The 17,286-nt window shown below is 47.2% G+C and overlaps 1 protein-coding gene across 2 annotated transcripts in view; it reads right to left on the bottom strand.

Moving 5' to 3' along the window:
- Window positions 1–13,519, bottom strand: part of LOC139275888 (high affinity cGMP-specific 3',5'-cyclic phosphodiesterase 9A-like) — a 41,763-nt gene extending 28,244 nt beyond the window's left edge. Inside the window, exons 1-3 of one of the 2 annotated variants that reach the window (XM_070893107.1) lie at window positions 13,450–13,519; window positions 12,506–12,587; window positions 318–392 (exon numbers count right to left, since the gene is read on the bottom strand). In XM_070893107.1, the coding sequence (XP_070749208.1) occupies window positions 318–392; window positions 12,506–12,559 (129 nt within the window). In that variant the 5' untranslated portion in view covers window positions 12,560–12,587; window positions 13,450–13,519. The remainder of the gene's footprint in view (window positions 1–317; window positions 393–12,505; window positions 12,588–13,449) is intronic. The other variant, XM_070893108.1, reaches the window with a different exon arrangement.
- Window positions 13,520–17,286: the final 3,767 nt, after the last annotated feature.

The following is a 17,286-nucleotide window of genomic DNA, read 5'->3' as shown; positions in this document are numbered from 1 at the left end:
CAACTAGATGCAGTAATGGGGGGTTGTGTAGGATTATTCTGGATGGATGTGTTAAGATGGGCCGAATGGCCCTCATCGTCCATAAGTTTCTGGTGATGTGCAATTATTCTGCTGTTGCCGAATGTGCTTTATAACAAGGACAATTTGACACAGCAGAAGCTGACACAGCTACAGTTTCACAACATAAACAGGGGAGGGGTATCAAACAGAAGACTGAAATTCTCCTGCTGTTATTGAACGTTTTCATTTTAACTCATTGATCTGCGCCTACTTTATTGGTGCCCAGCAGTGCCCCACGAGAGGCAGCTCCTCCGTACCTCATTGTACTCCCAGTGCCAGACGTCAAACGTTGGTTTCTTCAGTGCCTCGATGGTCTCCTGGGACAGTGTGTACTGTCAAAATAAAGGACAGGTGTCTCATTTAGAAAAGCAATAACAAATCAGCAATCGCTTTCTCCCGCCAAATCCCGACACACGGCATTGCCGGCAGGAGTTTTATTGTGCGCCCGCTCGTCAAGGTGAAGGGAATGTACCACTGGGAAATAGAATGTTTCATCCAGTGACAGAGGTGCAGCTTGAGGGGAATCACCATCTGCACCAATGAAAGAAAACGCCCCCTCATGGGGGAATCTACAACTAGGGGCATAGTTTCAGAATAAGGGGTCGCCCATTTAAAACGGAGATGAGGAGGAATTTCTTCTCTCAGGAGGGTCATGAATCTTTGGAACTCTCTGCACCACAGAGCTGTGGAGAGCTGGGTCATTGAATATATTCAAGGTGGAGATAGGCAAATTTTTGAATGATGAGGGAGTCAAGGGTTATGGGGAGCGGGCAGGGAAGTGGAGTTGAGGCTAAGATCAGATCAGCCATGATCTTATTGAATGGTGGAGCAGGCTTGAAGGACCAAATAGGCTGCACCTATTTCTTATGTTCAAACAGGATTCTGGCCTCTGTCACATTAACCACTCTCTTCGCTCCGCCATTGGCGGTCGAACCTTCAGCCATCAAGGCTCAAATCTGTGGAATTCCCTCTTCTAAACCTCTCCGCCTCTCTCTCCTCCTTTAAGACGCTCCTTAAAACCTACTGCTTGTCCTAATATCTCCTTATGTGGCTCAGTGCTGATAACACTCCTGTGAAATGCCATGGGACATTCCACTATGTGAAAGATGCTCTATAAATGCAAGTTGTACTCTCGGTGGACTAAAGGAATTTACAGAGGTAGGGAGGAGCGAGGCCATGGAGGCATTGGAACACAAGGATGAGAATTTTAAAAAGCGAGGCGTTGGTGAACCGGGAGCCAATGTAGGTCAGGGAGCACAGGGGTGATGGGTGAACGGGACTTGGTGCGCGCTAGGACACAGGCAGTCGAGTTTTGGATGAGTGGGGGTAGATTTGATGAATTAGCATTCCAGGCGCACAGCTTTTCATGCTCGACAGGAGTCCGCTAGGTGCAGAGCTCAGCACACTCCCGACCGTGGCTAATTTGTAAAATCTACCCTTTCATGTGAAAGTTCCTTTGCTGTGCTATGTGCTGTACAGTGAGCTTCCACAAGGTGGCAAATCAGTGTTGTGTTTTAGCTTGTACTGTGCAACTTCTGGTCTGTGAAAGTCAATAAAATAGCACTGGCTTTCTGGATTAGGGTCCTCTCAGTTAAATTTATCACTGTCTCATTCACCGAGACTCGGACAGAGAGGTAAAGAGGCAGTGCGACAGAAAATACAGTGCGTGTATATGGGAGAGAGACAGAAACAGGGACACAACTGCTCCCCTGAATTTACACTGGTTACATTGCTGGTATCCTTGTGAACTGGTGTCGGTGTGCTCCACTCAGGATTGTACGTCTCACGGGGAGATTGTATGTCTCATGGGGAGATTGTGCGTCCATAGTGCGCTCATGACAAATTGCCACTGCACCTGTCGGAATTACGGTCGGAATTTTCCCCTAACTAAATGGATGGGTTTGAACTGTGGGGGCAGTTAAATTGTTAAAAATGAAATTCCCGACCTGATCCCGCCTCCAACCTGCCCACTTCTGTTTTTGCCAGAGGCGGGAAGGGGAGTAGGGGGGTTAAGCAGGCGACCAACCCGCTCCATGGGTGCGTTACCTCAATTGAAATATTGTAATGAAGCTTAGTTTATCCCGCCCATTTTCAATTTCACTGCCTGTGGACAGGTGTTCCACAATTCATCAAAACCGGCAGCTAATCAGAGGTGGGGCTGCTGCATCCAGGAGATAAGTGGCTTTATATCTACCTCCTGGATCCAGGGTCCCACTATATCCACCGCTCGTGATTGGAGATCCCCCCCCCCCCCCACAAGGCCTCCAGTCGCCTCCACATCAATAGTGAGGCAGACCATGATCTTCTGGTGGCTGGCCATGATACTCTCTCTTCCCCCCTCCCCCCACCCCATTCCCCCGCCGATCCCCAGCCAACCCCTCCCCCACCGATCCCAGGCTGAGCCCACCCTCGCCAATCCTGGCCGGCTGGCCCCGATCCTCTACCCCTACCGAACCCCGACCCCCACCAATCCCCAATTGCCAACCCCGCCCACATCCCCAGCCAAGCCCCGACTGCGGTCCCCTCCCCCAGACTGTCCCCTCGCTTCTGAGGCCTAGCTGCCAGCAGCCAGCCAGCCTCTCAAGCGGTCTGACTGCGGGTGGGAATCCGAGGCCTTGCTTTCAAATCAGGCCCTGATGATGATGAATATAGATTTGAATCAAAAACGGCCCCTTGGCTTTTCTGATCACATGCTTCCAGAATATCACCCAAATCCTTGCCGACCATCAGCCAAACATTCTCCAAGAAGATCAACCTATCCTTCTGGAACACTGGACTACCTTTCAGCAAAATAAAACTGTCCTCTGGAACACCAGGCTCTCCTTCTAGAACATAAGCCTATTGCTCCAGAACACCACCAGCATGTTTTTCCCGAAACATTAACACATCCTTCCAAAACGCTACCCCATTCATCCAGAATAGCAAGCTGTGGTTCCAAGAGAGTAAGTGAGAACCCTACATGATCAAATCATTCTTCCACTCAACTAATCCATTCTTCCTGACCATTAGCCAGAATTAATTGCAATTTCTATCTATTTTTATTCAAAACACAAAAGTTCATAGGCATGTTCACACAGACACTCTCGCACACACTCAAATACACTCACACTCTCTCACACACACACAAATATACTCACACACACACTCACACACACACACGCAAACATACTCTCACAAACACACTCTCACACAAGCGAATACATTCGTGTCCCACTTTTTGCTAAATCCAAAATAAAAATGAGATTAGCAATGGGGCAGGGCTCGAGTTCTCAGCCTTGTTTGCTGAAATCCTTAGTAACCTCAGTAACTAATGCCTCCAATTCATGAGTGACATATAGGCAACAAAAAATTAACATTGCATTTTACATTCCAGACTTTAGCTCCCCACATTGGCACAGGGAATTTATCCAGAGAGCCAGAGACCAGGAAGGTCCCAGGTTTGATCCCTAGTTTGTGCAGGTTAGTTTATCTCAAATGGGAAAGCAATTAGGGCAATTAAATTGTCTTGAATTACGGACCAATCTATGAAGCTGTCAGCCAGGTCCTTAGCTGCAATAATAAATAACGGATAACGTGCTAGGTCAGACTACATTCTATTCCTGATAATGCAGTCATTTTTTTGTACTTAAAGAATGGAATTATCCAATAATTTCAATTATTGACTGCACTAGAGACAAAAAGTACAGGTAACGACAGGTTGTATTATTGTTGTATAAGACGTTAGTCAGATCCTCATCTGGTGCACTACCTCGGATTCCGACCAACTGCTAGGAAGGTTGTTATTGCTGTTGAGAGGATACAGAAGTGGGCAGTGAAGGTGATTCCAGCTTATTAGGAAAGGTTAAGGAAGGATCAGCTTGTCTTGAAAACCGTCAACCCATTTCTGAATTTTGAAAGTTCAAAGTGAAGCATAATGGCAAAGGATTAAAATACCAGGGACACAAGTTAAAATTATTGTTAATTAGGGTGAAACTATTTCACCCAAAGGTTCATAGATTTGTGGAATAATTTACCGTGGACAGGATTAGGTTCAAGAGTAAGGTTTCTGGAGAAAGATTAATCGAGACATTTGGTGAGAAGGTGAGATTGAGATCTATCAAAACAGGACTGCCTTGTTCGGGCCTACTGGCCTTTGCCCGCTTCTAAAAACTCTTTTTTAATCGTTCATGGGTTATGGGCATTGTTGGCAAGGCCAGTATTTATTACCCTTCCCTAATTGCCCTTGAGAACATGGTGGTGAGCCGCCTTCTTGAACCGCTGCAGTCCATTTTGTGAAGGTTCTGCCACAATGCTGTTAGGGAGTTCCAGGATTTTGACCCAGCGATGATGAAGGAACGCCGATATACTTCCAAGTCAGGAAGATGTGTGGAGGGGAACTTGGAGGTGATGTGCTCTCATGCAACTGCTGCCCTTGTCCTTCTAGGTGGTAGAGGTCACGGGTTTTGGAGGTGCTGCCAAAGAAACCATGGCGAGTTGCTGCAGTGCATGTTGCAGATGGTACACACTGCAGCCATGGTGCGCGGTGATGGAGGGAGTGAATGTTTAAGGTGGTAGATGGGGTGCCAATCAAGTGGGCTGCTTTATCCTGGATAGTGTCGAGCTTCTTGAGTGTTGTTGGAGCTGCACTTATCCCAGCAAGTGGAGAGTATTCCATCACATTCCTGATTTGTGCCTTGTATATGGTGGAAAGGCTTTGGGGAGTCAGGAGGTGAGACACTCGCTGCAGAATACCCAGCTTCTGACCCGCTCGTAGCCACAGTATTTATGTGGCTGGTCCAGTTAAGTTTCTGGTCAATGGTGACCCCCAGGATGTTCATGGTGGGGGATGATGGTAATGTTGTTGAATATCATAAGATCATAAGAACAAAAGAAATAAGAACAGGAGTAGTCCATACGGCCCCTCGAGCCTGCTCCACCATTCAATACGATCATGGCTGATCTGATCATGGACTCAGCTCTACTTCCCTGCCCACTCCCCATAACCCTTTATCCCCTTATCTTTTAAGAAACTGTATATTTCTGTCATAAATGTATTCAATGTCTCGCAGCTCTCTGAGGCAGAGAATTCCACAGATTTATAACCCTCAGAGAAGAAATTTCTCCTCATCTCTGTTTTAAATGGGCGGCCCCTTATTCTAATGTCATGCCCTCTAGTTCTAGTCTCCCCCATCAGTGGAAACATCCACTCTGCATCCACCTTGTCAAGCCCCCTCATAATCTTATACATTTTGATAAGATCACCTCTCATTCTCTGAATTCCAATGAGTAGAGGCCCAACCTACTCAACCTTTCCTCATAAGTCAACCCCCTCATCCCTGGAATCAACCTAGTGAACCTTCTCTGAACAGCTCCAAAGCAAGTATATCCTTTCGTAAATATGCAAACCAAAACTGCACGCAGTATTCCATGTGTGGCCTCACCAATACCTTGTATAGCTGTAACAAGACTTCGCTGCCTTTATACTCCATCCCCTTTGCAATAAAGGCCAAGATACCTGCAAACCATCCTTTTGTGTTTCATGCACAAGTACCCCCAGGTCCCGTTGTACTGCGGCACTTTGCAATCTTTCTCCATTTAAACAATAACTTGCTCTTTGATTTTTTTCTGCCAAAGTGCATGACCTCACACTTTCCAACATTGTACTCCATCTGCCAAATTTTTGCCCACTCACTTAGACTGTCTATGACCATTTGCAGATTTTTGTGTCCTCCTCACACATTGCTTTTCCTCCCATCTTTGTATCATCAGCAAACTTGGCTACGTTACACTCAGTTCCTTCTTCCAAGTCGTTAATGTAGATTGTAAATAGTTGGGGTCCCAGCACTGATCTCTGCGGCAATCAAGAGGCGGTGGTTAGACTCTCACTTGTTGGAGATAGTCATTGCCTGGCACTTGTGTGGCGTCAATGTTTCTTGTCACTTATCTGCCCAAGCTTGAATGTCGTCCAGGTCTTGCTGCATGTGGGCATAGACTGCTTCATTATCTGAGGAGTTGTGAATGGAACCGAACACTTTGCAATCATCAGCAAACATCCCCATTTCTGACTTTATTGATGAAGCAACTGAAGATGGTTGGGCCTAGGACACTGCCCTGAGGAACTCCTGCAGCGATGTCCTGGGGCTGTGATGATTGGCCTCCAACCACCACAACCATCTTCCTTTGTGCTCGGTATGACACTGGCCAGTGTAGAGTTTCCCCCTGATTCCCATTGACTTCTATTTTACTAGGGCTCCTTGATGCCACATTCGGTCAAATGCTGCCTTGATGTCAAGGGCAGTCACTCTCACCTCACCTCTGGAATTCAGCTCTTTTGTTGATGTTTGGACCAAGGCTGTAATGAGGTCGAGAGCCGAGTGGTCCTAGCGGAACCCAAACTGAGCATCGGTGAGCAGGTTATTGGTGAGTAAGTGCCGCTTGGTAGCACTGTCGACAAGATCTTCCATCACTTCGCTGATGATAGAGATTAGATGGGGTGGTAATTGGCCGGATTGGATTTGTCCTGCTTTTTGTGGACAGGACATCCCTGGGCAATTTTCTACATTTTCGGGTAGATGCCAGTGTTGTAGCTGTACTGGAACAGCTTGGCTAGAGGTGCGGCTAGTTCTGGAGCACAAGTCTTCAGCACAACAGCTGGGATGTTGTATGGGCCCATAGCCTTTGCTGTATCCAGTGCGCTCAGCCACTTCTTGATATCACGTGGAATAAATCGAATTGGCTGAAGACTGGCTTCTGTGATGGTGGGGTCCTCAGGAGGAGGCCGAAAAGGATCATCCACTTCTGACTGAAGACGGTTGCAAACGCTTCAGCCCTGTCGTTTGCACTCACGTGCTGGGCTCCGCCATCAGTAAGGATGAGCATGTCATGGAGCCTCCTCCTCCCGTTAGTTGTTTAATTGTCCACCAGCATTCATGGCGGGGGAGGAAGAGACGAAAATAATATATGTGTGCAATTCTGCCTCTTAACGCGGCGATGGGTCAGGGAGTCCACATCATCAATGTGACTCAGAGCCCCGCAGGCAGGCAGGGGCAGTCTGACATTCCCCAGGCAGCAATAGACCCCAGAGTAGGACTCCAACTGAGACAATGGCAGGCTGAACGGACATTCATGCCATCACAGCGGACAATGCGGCCCAGGATGGGGCCACTGACACCCACTAATAGGGTACTTAAGAGCAGTCAAAGGGACAGTCAGCGCAGAATGCCTGGCCATAGTCCCTTTGTCCTCAACAATGAAAACTTTAACTCATGCTGGAGGTGTGGGGGAAAACACTCAGCCAGATCTTGCAGATTTCAACAGTTTGTCTGCAGAAACTGCAATCTCAGTGGCCATTTAGCTCAAATGTGCAGGAAGCCTGCAACCAGACTAATATATGAGGCGGATGGACCAGAAGAGGGTCCTTTGAGGCAGGATGACTTTTGGGGCAAATCGGCGGACGCCGAGGTTCAGCGGGTCCACGCGGCGAACAGTTCATACACAAAAATGCCACCAATGATGATGAGGGTTTTATTAAATGGCATCCCAGTACACATGGAGCTGGACACTGGGGCCAGCCAGTCACTCATGGGCGTTCAGCAATTTGAGAAGCTATGGCCACTTAAAGCCAGTGGATCCAAATTAGCACGTATTGAGACACAATTACGGACTTGCACTATAGAAATCATTCCGGTGCTAGGCAGTGCAATGTTGGCTGTCACACACAATGGACTAGTGAATCTGCTGCCGCTCTGGATTGTCCCGGGCAATGGTCCCGCATTGTTGGGGAGGAGCTGGTTAGCTGAGATGAACTGGAAATGGGGGGATGTTCACACAATGTCATCTGTGGAGCGAAGTTCATGCTCACAAGTCCTACAACAATTCAATTCACTATTCCAACCTGGCGTCGGGACTTTCAAAGGCACCAAAGTAGTAATACGCATCACCCCGGACTCCAGGCCAGTGCAACACAAAGCCAGAGCGGTGCCGTATGTGATCCGGGAAAAAAGTCAAGAGCGAATTGGACCGGCTGTTGTGAGAGGGCATCATCTCGCCTGCTGAATTCAGCGACTGGGCGAGCCCCATCATTCCCATCCTAAAAGCGAATGACTCTGGCATGATCTGTGGCGACTACAAGGCCACCATCAATCGGGTGTCCCTACAAGATCAATACCCGCTCCCGAGAGCAGAGGACCTTTTCGCCACGCTGGCAGGTGGGAAGCTGTTCACCAAATTTGACCTCACCTCAGCCTATATGACCCAGGAACTGACCGACGAATCTAAACTACCACCATCACCATGCACAAGGGACTGTTTGTTTATAACAGGTGCCTGTTTGGCATCCGATCAGCGGCCGCGATTTTTCAACGAAACATGGAAAGCCTGCTTAAATCCATTCCTGGAATGATCGTATTCCTGGACGACATCCTCATCACGGGTCGAGACACCGAGGAACACCTCCACAACCTGAAAGATGCTGTATGCAGGTCTTGCACTGTTTGACAAAACTCGATACCATATTCCAGCAAGGCATTCATCAGGGAACTCCACAGCGAGCACCCAGGCATTGTGCTGATGGCCATTGCCCGGTCACACGTTTGTTGGCCTGGAATTGATTCAGACCTGGAACACTGTGTTTGCAGGTGCACGACGTGTGCCCAGCTGGGTAATGCCCCCAAGGAGGTCCCGCTCAGCCCATGGCCCTGGCTCACCAGCCCATTGTCACGCATTCATGTTGATTACACGGGCCCGTTCATGGGAAAGATGTTCCTTATTGTGATAGATGCGTACTCGAAATGGATCGAGTGCTTCATTCTGAATTCATGCATGTCATCCACCACTGTGGAAAGCCTATGTACGATCTTTTCAACCCATGGCTTGCCGGACATCCTGGTTAGTGATAATGGCCCATGCTTCACAAGCTACGAATTCCGGGAGTTTATGTCGCGCAATGGCATCAACCACGTCAAGACTGCGCCGTTCAAGCCGGCCTCTAATGGCCAGGCGGAACGTGCGGTCCAAATCGTTAAGCAAGATTCAAGGACCCTCCCTACAATGCCGCCTATCGCGCATCCTGCTGGCCTATAGATCCCGACTGCACTTGCTCATGGGAGTCCCGCCCGCAGAGCTACTTATGAAATGGACACTCAAAACCCGGTTGTCCCTCATTCACCCAGTCCTAACCGACATAGTTGAGGCAAGCGCAAGTCACAAAACGAGTACCATGACCGCAATTCGAGGGGGAGATGTATAGAAATAAATGATCCTGTATTCGTCCTCAATCACACCATGGGGCCCAAATGGCTTGAGGGTACTATAATTGACAAAGAGGGGAATAGGGTCCTCGTGGTAAAACTCAACAATGGTCAGATATGCAGTAAGCATCTGGACCAAGTAAAAAAAAGGTTCAGCATCGACACGAAGGAACCTGAAGAAGACCATGAAATGCAGCTCATACCACCGCCAGTGAACGAGCAACAAGAGCAATCAGAAGAATGCACAGTCCCTGTGGCCAGCCCGGACAGGCCGGAATCACCACAGGTGACAGACACTCATGTCAGTGTCCAACAACCAGAGTCCCAACTGCGGCGCTCCACGAGGGAGTGTAGACCACCTGAAAGACTAAACCTATGATCCTAACAAGACTTTGGTGGGGGGAAGGTGATGTCATGTATGTAACCACAATGTAACACCACTGTATTACTGTATACATACAACCTAGATGCACACCTTGACCACAGGGGGTGAACTTGTGGGAGACACTCCTTACCTGATCTCTCAGTTATATAAAGGGAGGTCCCATGCAGGGTCATCACTTGTGGAGTGCTGTGAATAACGAGTTGAGGTCACAGAGTGACCTTGTCCCCAGAATGTGCCTCGTGTGGTTTCATGCTGTAGAGTAAGAACTTTACAGCCTCAATACATATTCCTGGAGCTGGTGACTCCATTAATCACACTGGGCAATGTAGTAGAAATGGATACAGGTTCCAATTAAAAGCTGCTTTTAAATTCAGAGTGACACTATATCTGCGTTTGATGTTCAGTATTGCTCTAACACAGCAATCATCTCAATAAAAATTCTTCAGATCTATAAATAAACGCCTACTCAATCTAAACCACATATAAAATGTGTGCTGCTGTATTCCTACTTTTTAATTGAGCTTTGTGCATCTATTAGAATTACATTTTTCATTATTTTGCTCAACAGTAAATTTTTAGCAGGCTGTATTTAAAATTCAACTAAAACTGAAGAACATTGAATCCATGAACAGGAGACAGTGTTCCAGTCCGGAACCAACAGGGTCCTTCTTTACATATGTCATCATAGGCAGTCCCTCGGGATCGAGGAAGACTTGCTTCCACTCTTAGCTTCTTAGGTGGCTGTACAGACCAATACGAGAACCACAGTTTCTGTCACAGGTGGGACAGTCGTTGAGGGAAAGGGTGGGTGGGACTGGTTTGCCGCACACTCCTTCCGCTGCCTGCGCTTGATTTCTACATGCTCTCGGCGACGATACTCGAGGAGCTCAGCGCCCTCCCGGATGCACTTCCTCCACTTAGGGCGGTCTATGGCCAAGGACTCCCAGGTGTCAGTGGGGATGTCGCACTTTATTAGGGAGGCTTTGAGGGTGTCCTTGTAATGTTTCCTCTGCCCACCTTTGGCTCATTTGCCGTGGACGAGTTCCGAGTAGAGCGCTTGCTTTGGGAGTCTCGTGTCTAGCATGTGAATTATGTGGCCTGCCCAGCGGAGCTGATCAAGTGTGGTCAGTGCTTCAATGCTGGGGATGTTGGCCTGGACAAGGACGCTAATGTTTGTGCGTCTGTCCTCCCAGGGGATTTGCAGGATCTTGCGGTGACATCGCTGGTGGTATTTCTCCAGTGACTTGAGGTGTCTGCTGTACATCGTCCATGTCTCTGAGCCATACAGGAGGGCGGGTATTACTACGGCCCTGTAGACCATGAGCTTCGTGGGTTTTGAGGGACTGATCTTCAAACACTTTTTTCCTCAGGCGGCCGAAGGCTGCACTGGCGTACTGGAGGCGGTGTTGGATCTCATCATCAATGCCTGCTCTTGTTGATAGGAGGCTCCCGAGATAGGGGAAGTGGTTCACATTGTCCAGGGCCACACCGTGGATCTTGATGTTTGGGGGCGTAGTGCTGTGTGGTGAGGACAGGCTGGTGGAGGACCTTTGTCTTACTAATGTTTAGCGCAAGGCCCATGCTTTCTTTTGCAGCCCGATGACATAATTGAGATCCAAATGTAATTTTAACTCGGGCCTGAGCAGGGTTAAAGCTGGGGCCTGTGGACCCATGCAACTCTGCACCACCAAAATGGCCATCTTGGCCGGAGCAAATCTTTACCAAGCCTCAGTTTGTTCCTCAGGTGTCGATGGCCAGTCTAACCATTCAATTGTTATATAACTTGCTAACGCGACACCTAAACTAGGAAGGCCCACAGCAATCCACACTGAGCATTGAGCAGCCCAGCTCACTGATGGGATATGGAGGAGTAGACCATCCCTGGGAACTGGTATTCCTCCCACTCAGCCCCAGGTAATCTTCAATGGCTGGCAGGAAGCTTGCAATTGCTCTGTGTTTTTAATGTGTGGGGTTTCAGCTGGTTAAGCTCCAGCTATATTGGCATATTCCTAAGCACCGAATACTGCCATCCCGTGCCTAAGTTCTCTGGACTTCAGAAAGTGGGCGGGGTGGTGGGGGGAGTGGATGGTGCGGGGTGGAAGGGGTGTGGTATTCCAACAGCGAGGGAATGTGCATTCCATAGGTGTATAGAATCTCTATTTATGGGGGTTTCTGAGTAGTTTGAGCACAAAGATAGGTTTCATATCAGACAGGAAGCTGACCAAAACACACTGTTCAGTCCACACAGCCCCCTGTGTAACACATTGTGCTGGCCATACAACCCCCTGTATAACACATTGTTCAGTCCACACAGCCCCCTGTGTAACACACTGCTCAGTCCATACAGCCCCTGTGTAACACACTGTTCATTCCGTTTAGTCCGCTGTGTAATGCATTGCCCAGTTCGGGCGAGTCACTGCTGCTCATTAACACCAGCTCTACAAGTGCCTTGTTTGTCTTCACTTGCCCCCTTCTTCTGTTTCAGTCTCTTCGGATCAGATACTGCCCATCACCCGCCAGGGCCCCGCCAACCAGATACTGGCTGTTGATTCCGCGGCTCTGGGGACTGGGTTCCAAGCATGATTTTCATATCTCTACAAACCATCCCAATTTGCTCCACATCTCTCAGGAAACAATTCAACCTCTTCAGTCTCTCTTTCCCTGCACTGACCCCACTCAGTCACCTGCCCTCGCCCATGACTATATCGCCTATCTCTACAATCTCCCAGCCCTTCCTCCAATGAGTATTGTTGATTATGTTTAACTGCATGCACTCTCTTATCCCATTGCACACAGCTAGATCCCACTTGATTTGCTTTATTTGGGCAGTTACCTTGGGATATTTTGGAACACCATGTTTTGGTGTCAGCTTTATAGGTTCCTCCATGATAGTGTGGTGGCAAGGTATGCTTGACCTGGCAGAAATAAAAACATTAAAAATTAGGAAATTTCAGGTGTTCTCCTGTCCAGGTGTCAGCTGTGGCTCAGTGTCTGCACCCTCACCCCTGAGTCAGAAGGTTGTGGGTTCAAGTCCCACTCAAGAACAGATAATCTGGGCTGGCACAGTATAGTAGGGAATGTTGGCTTTCAGATGAGATATTTGTATACACCTGTAAGTATGCTCACAGGTTTGTAAAGCTGTTGCATTGTGAGTGGCTTAGCCAGTCACATGATATTCACAAGACTCAATAAAACCCGTTGAGTCTAGGTCATCCACGATGAGGTATGTAGTTGTGAGTGTTATGTATGTAATAACTTGATAGACTGAATACTGTAAACTAACACAGGTACAAACCTGGCCCTGCTTTATTAGGGCCCAAAGTGATTACATTACATGATGGCTTGCTTTTCATACCTGGGCCACACACAAGTGTGTACAGCCCAATGACCTCCGAGAGTGGCGCCACCTGGTGGCTAGTAACCCCAAGCATACATACATGACAGTGAGCCTAGTGGATGAACTGGTAATGTGTAGTGTGATTGTTAAACCTTTGTTAATAAACCAACTAGTTCTTAATAGCAATGTGTTGCTATGAATTCTTAAGCAAAGATCCCATGAAGCAAATACATTACAACATTGAACCAAGTCCTGGTCAGCTCTCATTGGTGGCAATGAAAAGGTCCCATGGCACTATTTGAAGATGGGGAGTTCTCCTGAATTGATTTAATTTGTGGCCCATTGGCACATTTGGTAGTGCTACTGGCATTGGCTGTTTTACATTATTACTCATCTGACTGGATGAGTAACAATACCCATTGAGTACTGAGGGCTCTCACCTGTTTCCCAAAGACAATTCATCTTTCAGTATCTTCAGGTCATTCTTACACTTCTCTATTTCCACCACTTTTAAACCTTCCACTGGAAACAAAAGAAAAATAACAATTCACAAGTTAAAGGTGCAGCAAGAAGATTTGGAACCCGCACTGTAGCCATTTTTGGAGTCGATGTGATCTGAATTGGGCTATATTTTTTCTATTTTGTGATGTCAATTCTTGTGTGTGTCCAATGGCAGCATTGGGTCCATAAGAATATAAAAAATAGGAGCAGGACATACAGCCCCTCGAGCTCCATCATTCAATAAGATCAGAGCTGATCTTTGACCTCAACTCCACTTTCCTGCCTGATGCCCATAGGCCTTGGTTCCCTTAGTGTCCAAAAATCTCTCTCTCAGCCTTGAATATACTCAATGACTAAACATCTACAGCGCTCTGGGGGTAGAGAATTCCAAAAATTCACAACCCTCAAAGTGAATAAATTTCTCCTCACCTCAGTTCCAAATGGCCCACCCCTTATCCTGAGGCCATGCCAGTTTTGATGCTAAATTTGCCCCTCCCTATGTCTAAGTGGTAGGTGAGTGTAATTTCAGTTGATCTAATGATCTAGATCAGTTGGTCTAGCGGTTTAGGAGAAAATTAATCCGAGTGTCTTGGTGATCTTATATCTGACTTCTCAATAGGTGAGATTTGTTCGAGTGACCTGGTAGTACACCATAAATGTTTTGTTTTCTGACCTCAACTTCAGATTCCAAATCTAGCCCTATCTTTTCCTGTGATTGGATCTCATATCTCACTACTGCCTTGTGCACAAGTGGGTTAAAACGTTTGGGTACTTTTGGTCTAAAAAGGCATTATTCCACCCAAGGACATTGTCATGTATCCTACATGGCTACTGTTTGTACTATCACAAGGTGTGCCACCAGAGGGCATAACAGTGGGAGACTTGTAGGTTACCTGTACAGGTGTGCCTGGCCTAGTATAAAAGGCAGGCCACCAGGTGTGATCCTCACTCTGGAGTTATCAACAAAGGACTAAGGTCACTACAGTTCAAGTACAACACATTGCCTCGTGGAGTCATTATCAGAGCATCGAAGGACATAACAGACATACCCAACCTCAAGATCCCAAAACCCTTATGGCAAAAGATGCACAAGAGATTCAAAAGCTAATTTGCAGATGATACAACAGTATTTTCCACTCTGACTGGCTGTGTTGTTGGGTAGAATAGTAGATGGCCATTATTGACAGGTTGCACTGTAGTTAAATATATCAAATCTGAACCTTTAATTTCAATGCAATGGTTGTATTTGAATTTTGTTATATTTAACTGATTTATAAAGACTTTGTGACTCTCCTATCTGGTAATTGGTAATCTGGCAGTTGCTGATTGATTAGTTCCTTCTTTCTCTCAGTCCATTGGGATTTATTGTTATTTATGGCCTGGCCAAAGACTATGATAATCAAAGGAACAAAGGAGCAGGAAGAGGCCATTCAGCTCCTCGAGCCTGTTCCGCCATTCAATTAGATGACGAGTGATCTGTATCTCAACTCCATTTACCCGCCTTGGATCCATAACCTCAATCCCCTTGCCTAACAAAAAGCTATTAATTCCAGTTTTTACATTTTCAGTTGATCCCGATGCTCAACAGCTTTTTAGAGGAGAAGGTTCCAGATTTCCATTACCCTTTGCGTGACAAAATGCTTCTCGACATCACCCCTAAATAGCCAGATGTAATTTTAAGGTTATAGCCCATTGTTCTAGACTCCATGCCGGAGTAAATAGTTTCTCTCTCATCAGTCCCTCGGAATCGAGGAAGACTTGCTTCCACTCTTAACATGAGTTCTTAGGTGGCTGAACAGTCCAATACGAGAACCACAGTCTCTGTCACAGATGGGACAGATAGTCGTTGAGGGAAAGGGTGGGTGGGACTGGTTTGCCGCACGCTCTTTCCGCTGCCTGCGCTTGATTTCTACATGCTCTCGGCGACGAGACTCGAGGAGCTCAGCGCCCTCCCAGATGCACTTCCTCCACTTAGGGTGGACTTTGGCCAGGGACACCCAGGTGTCAGTGGGGATGTCGCACTTTATCATGGAGGCTTTGAGGGTGTCCTTGTAATGTTTCCACTGCCCACCTTTGACTTGTTTGCCGTGAAGGAGTTCCAAGTAGAGTGCTTGCTTTGGGAGTCTCATGTCTGGCTTGCGGACAATGTGGCCTGCCCAGTGGAGCTGATCAAGTGTGGTCAGTGCTTCAATGCTGGGGATGTTGGCTTGGTCGAGGACGATAACATTTCTCACAATCTGCACTATTTCATCATCTCAAACATCTCAATTAGGTCACCCCATTAGCCTTCTATACACAAAGAAATACAAGCTGAATCTATGCAATACTAATTAGACCACAGACTCTGGTTAAACTTGCTCAATCGTTCATTAATGGTAAAAGTTGAATTTTATTTCCATGAAAGATTCATCTCATTTCTCCCCTCTTCATCAAATACCTCACCCAAGAGGTCATTCTTTATTTTGGCTTGGACAGAAAGTGGTGGTAGACGATTTGACTATAAGGGACTTGCAGCTGATCCCAATCCTGTTCTCATCTCAGTGCCCAGATACATGCAGGTTCCAGCAGTGTTCATGAGGTAGTGATCAGGGGCTCAATTTTCCCCAGTGATCTGCGCTGTTTATTTGGCCTAAATTAAACTATCCAAGTTTCCCCAAAGATTGTGCGCCAGCGTAACTCAGATAGTTACGATTTTTTTAGGTTAGTTTTTTTTGCGTCATAGGGGACGTGACCTGATGCCTGTGGCAGTTTTTCACATTTATGCAAGTTTGGCCACATTTTTGACCACTATATGACCACTCCCAAAAAACCTTCTGGACGCTTAAGAAAAAGCAGCCCACATTAAAAAAATCGGCGCAGAAAGACGCCATTGTTTTTAGGCGAAGTTTTGGAGGAAATCAAGAACACATCAAGTATGCACCATGAAGCTTAATTTTTTCAAACTTAAAACACAGAAAATAAAAGTTGAATGCAATTCTCTCATTTTGGATTTTTTTCAAAGGGCCATGCCACCACCGAACATCTCAAAACCAGGCTCGAGGGTTAGAGCATCGGCTGGCAGAATCGGTCCCTCGCACGGACACAGGCCCTGGGGGTAGTGGTGTGTGGAAGTTGAACTGATGAGAACCCTTACACTATACAGCAGCATCAAAAGAAGCCCGGGGGGAGGGGGTGGTGTTTGCCGAGCACCTGTATCCGGGCGAAGGAGTGATTCTGCAGGCTGACCCTCGAGCCCGGTCAGTGGTGGGGTGGTACTTTGAAAAAAATCTAAAATTAAAGAATTGCGTTAGACTTGGTTGCCCCAAATGTCCACATTTGAATGCCTAGCTTCACATTCTAAGCAAGCCCATTGTGCATTCACACATCGCATGAGGAATCTCGGAGCACGTAGGATGATGGGCAGGTGACCTTACCCACGTTGGGTATATCGAGACAGGCGCTCATACCTGCACCAGGTACCTGCAGACTGTGTGAGAAGGCTGCGTTTCCGCAAAGAAGTTGTAACCGAGATCTGAGAGTTAGTAAAAGCAGACCTGTAACCTAGAAGTGTCATGAGGACTGCTTTGTCAGTTGAAGTGAAGGTTACAGCTGCATATTCATTCTATGCATCTGGATCACTGCAGGCCACAACTGGGGATGTGCGCGCCTTTTCTCAACATGCAACACATATCTGCATTCGGCAAGTGATTGCTGCACCATATGCCCAGAGGAATGACTACATAAAGTTCCCCATGACTGCCCAGGCAATGCATGAAAGGGCTGTGGGCTTCTCCAGG

Source organism: Pristiophorus japonicus, chromosome 11 (genome assembly GCF_044704955.1).
Source record: "Pristiophorus japonicus isolate sPriJap1 chromosome 11, sPriJap1.hap1, whole genome shotgun sequence".
Taxonomy (NCBI): domain Eukaryota; kingdom Metazoa; phylum Chordata; class Chondrichthyes; family Pristiophoridae; genus Pristiophorus; species Pristiophorus japonicus.
The sequence above is the reverse complement of the archived record's forward strand: the minus strand, read 5'-3'. Positions and strand labels throughout refer to the sequence as shown.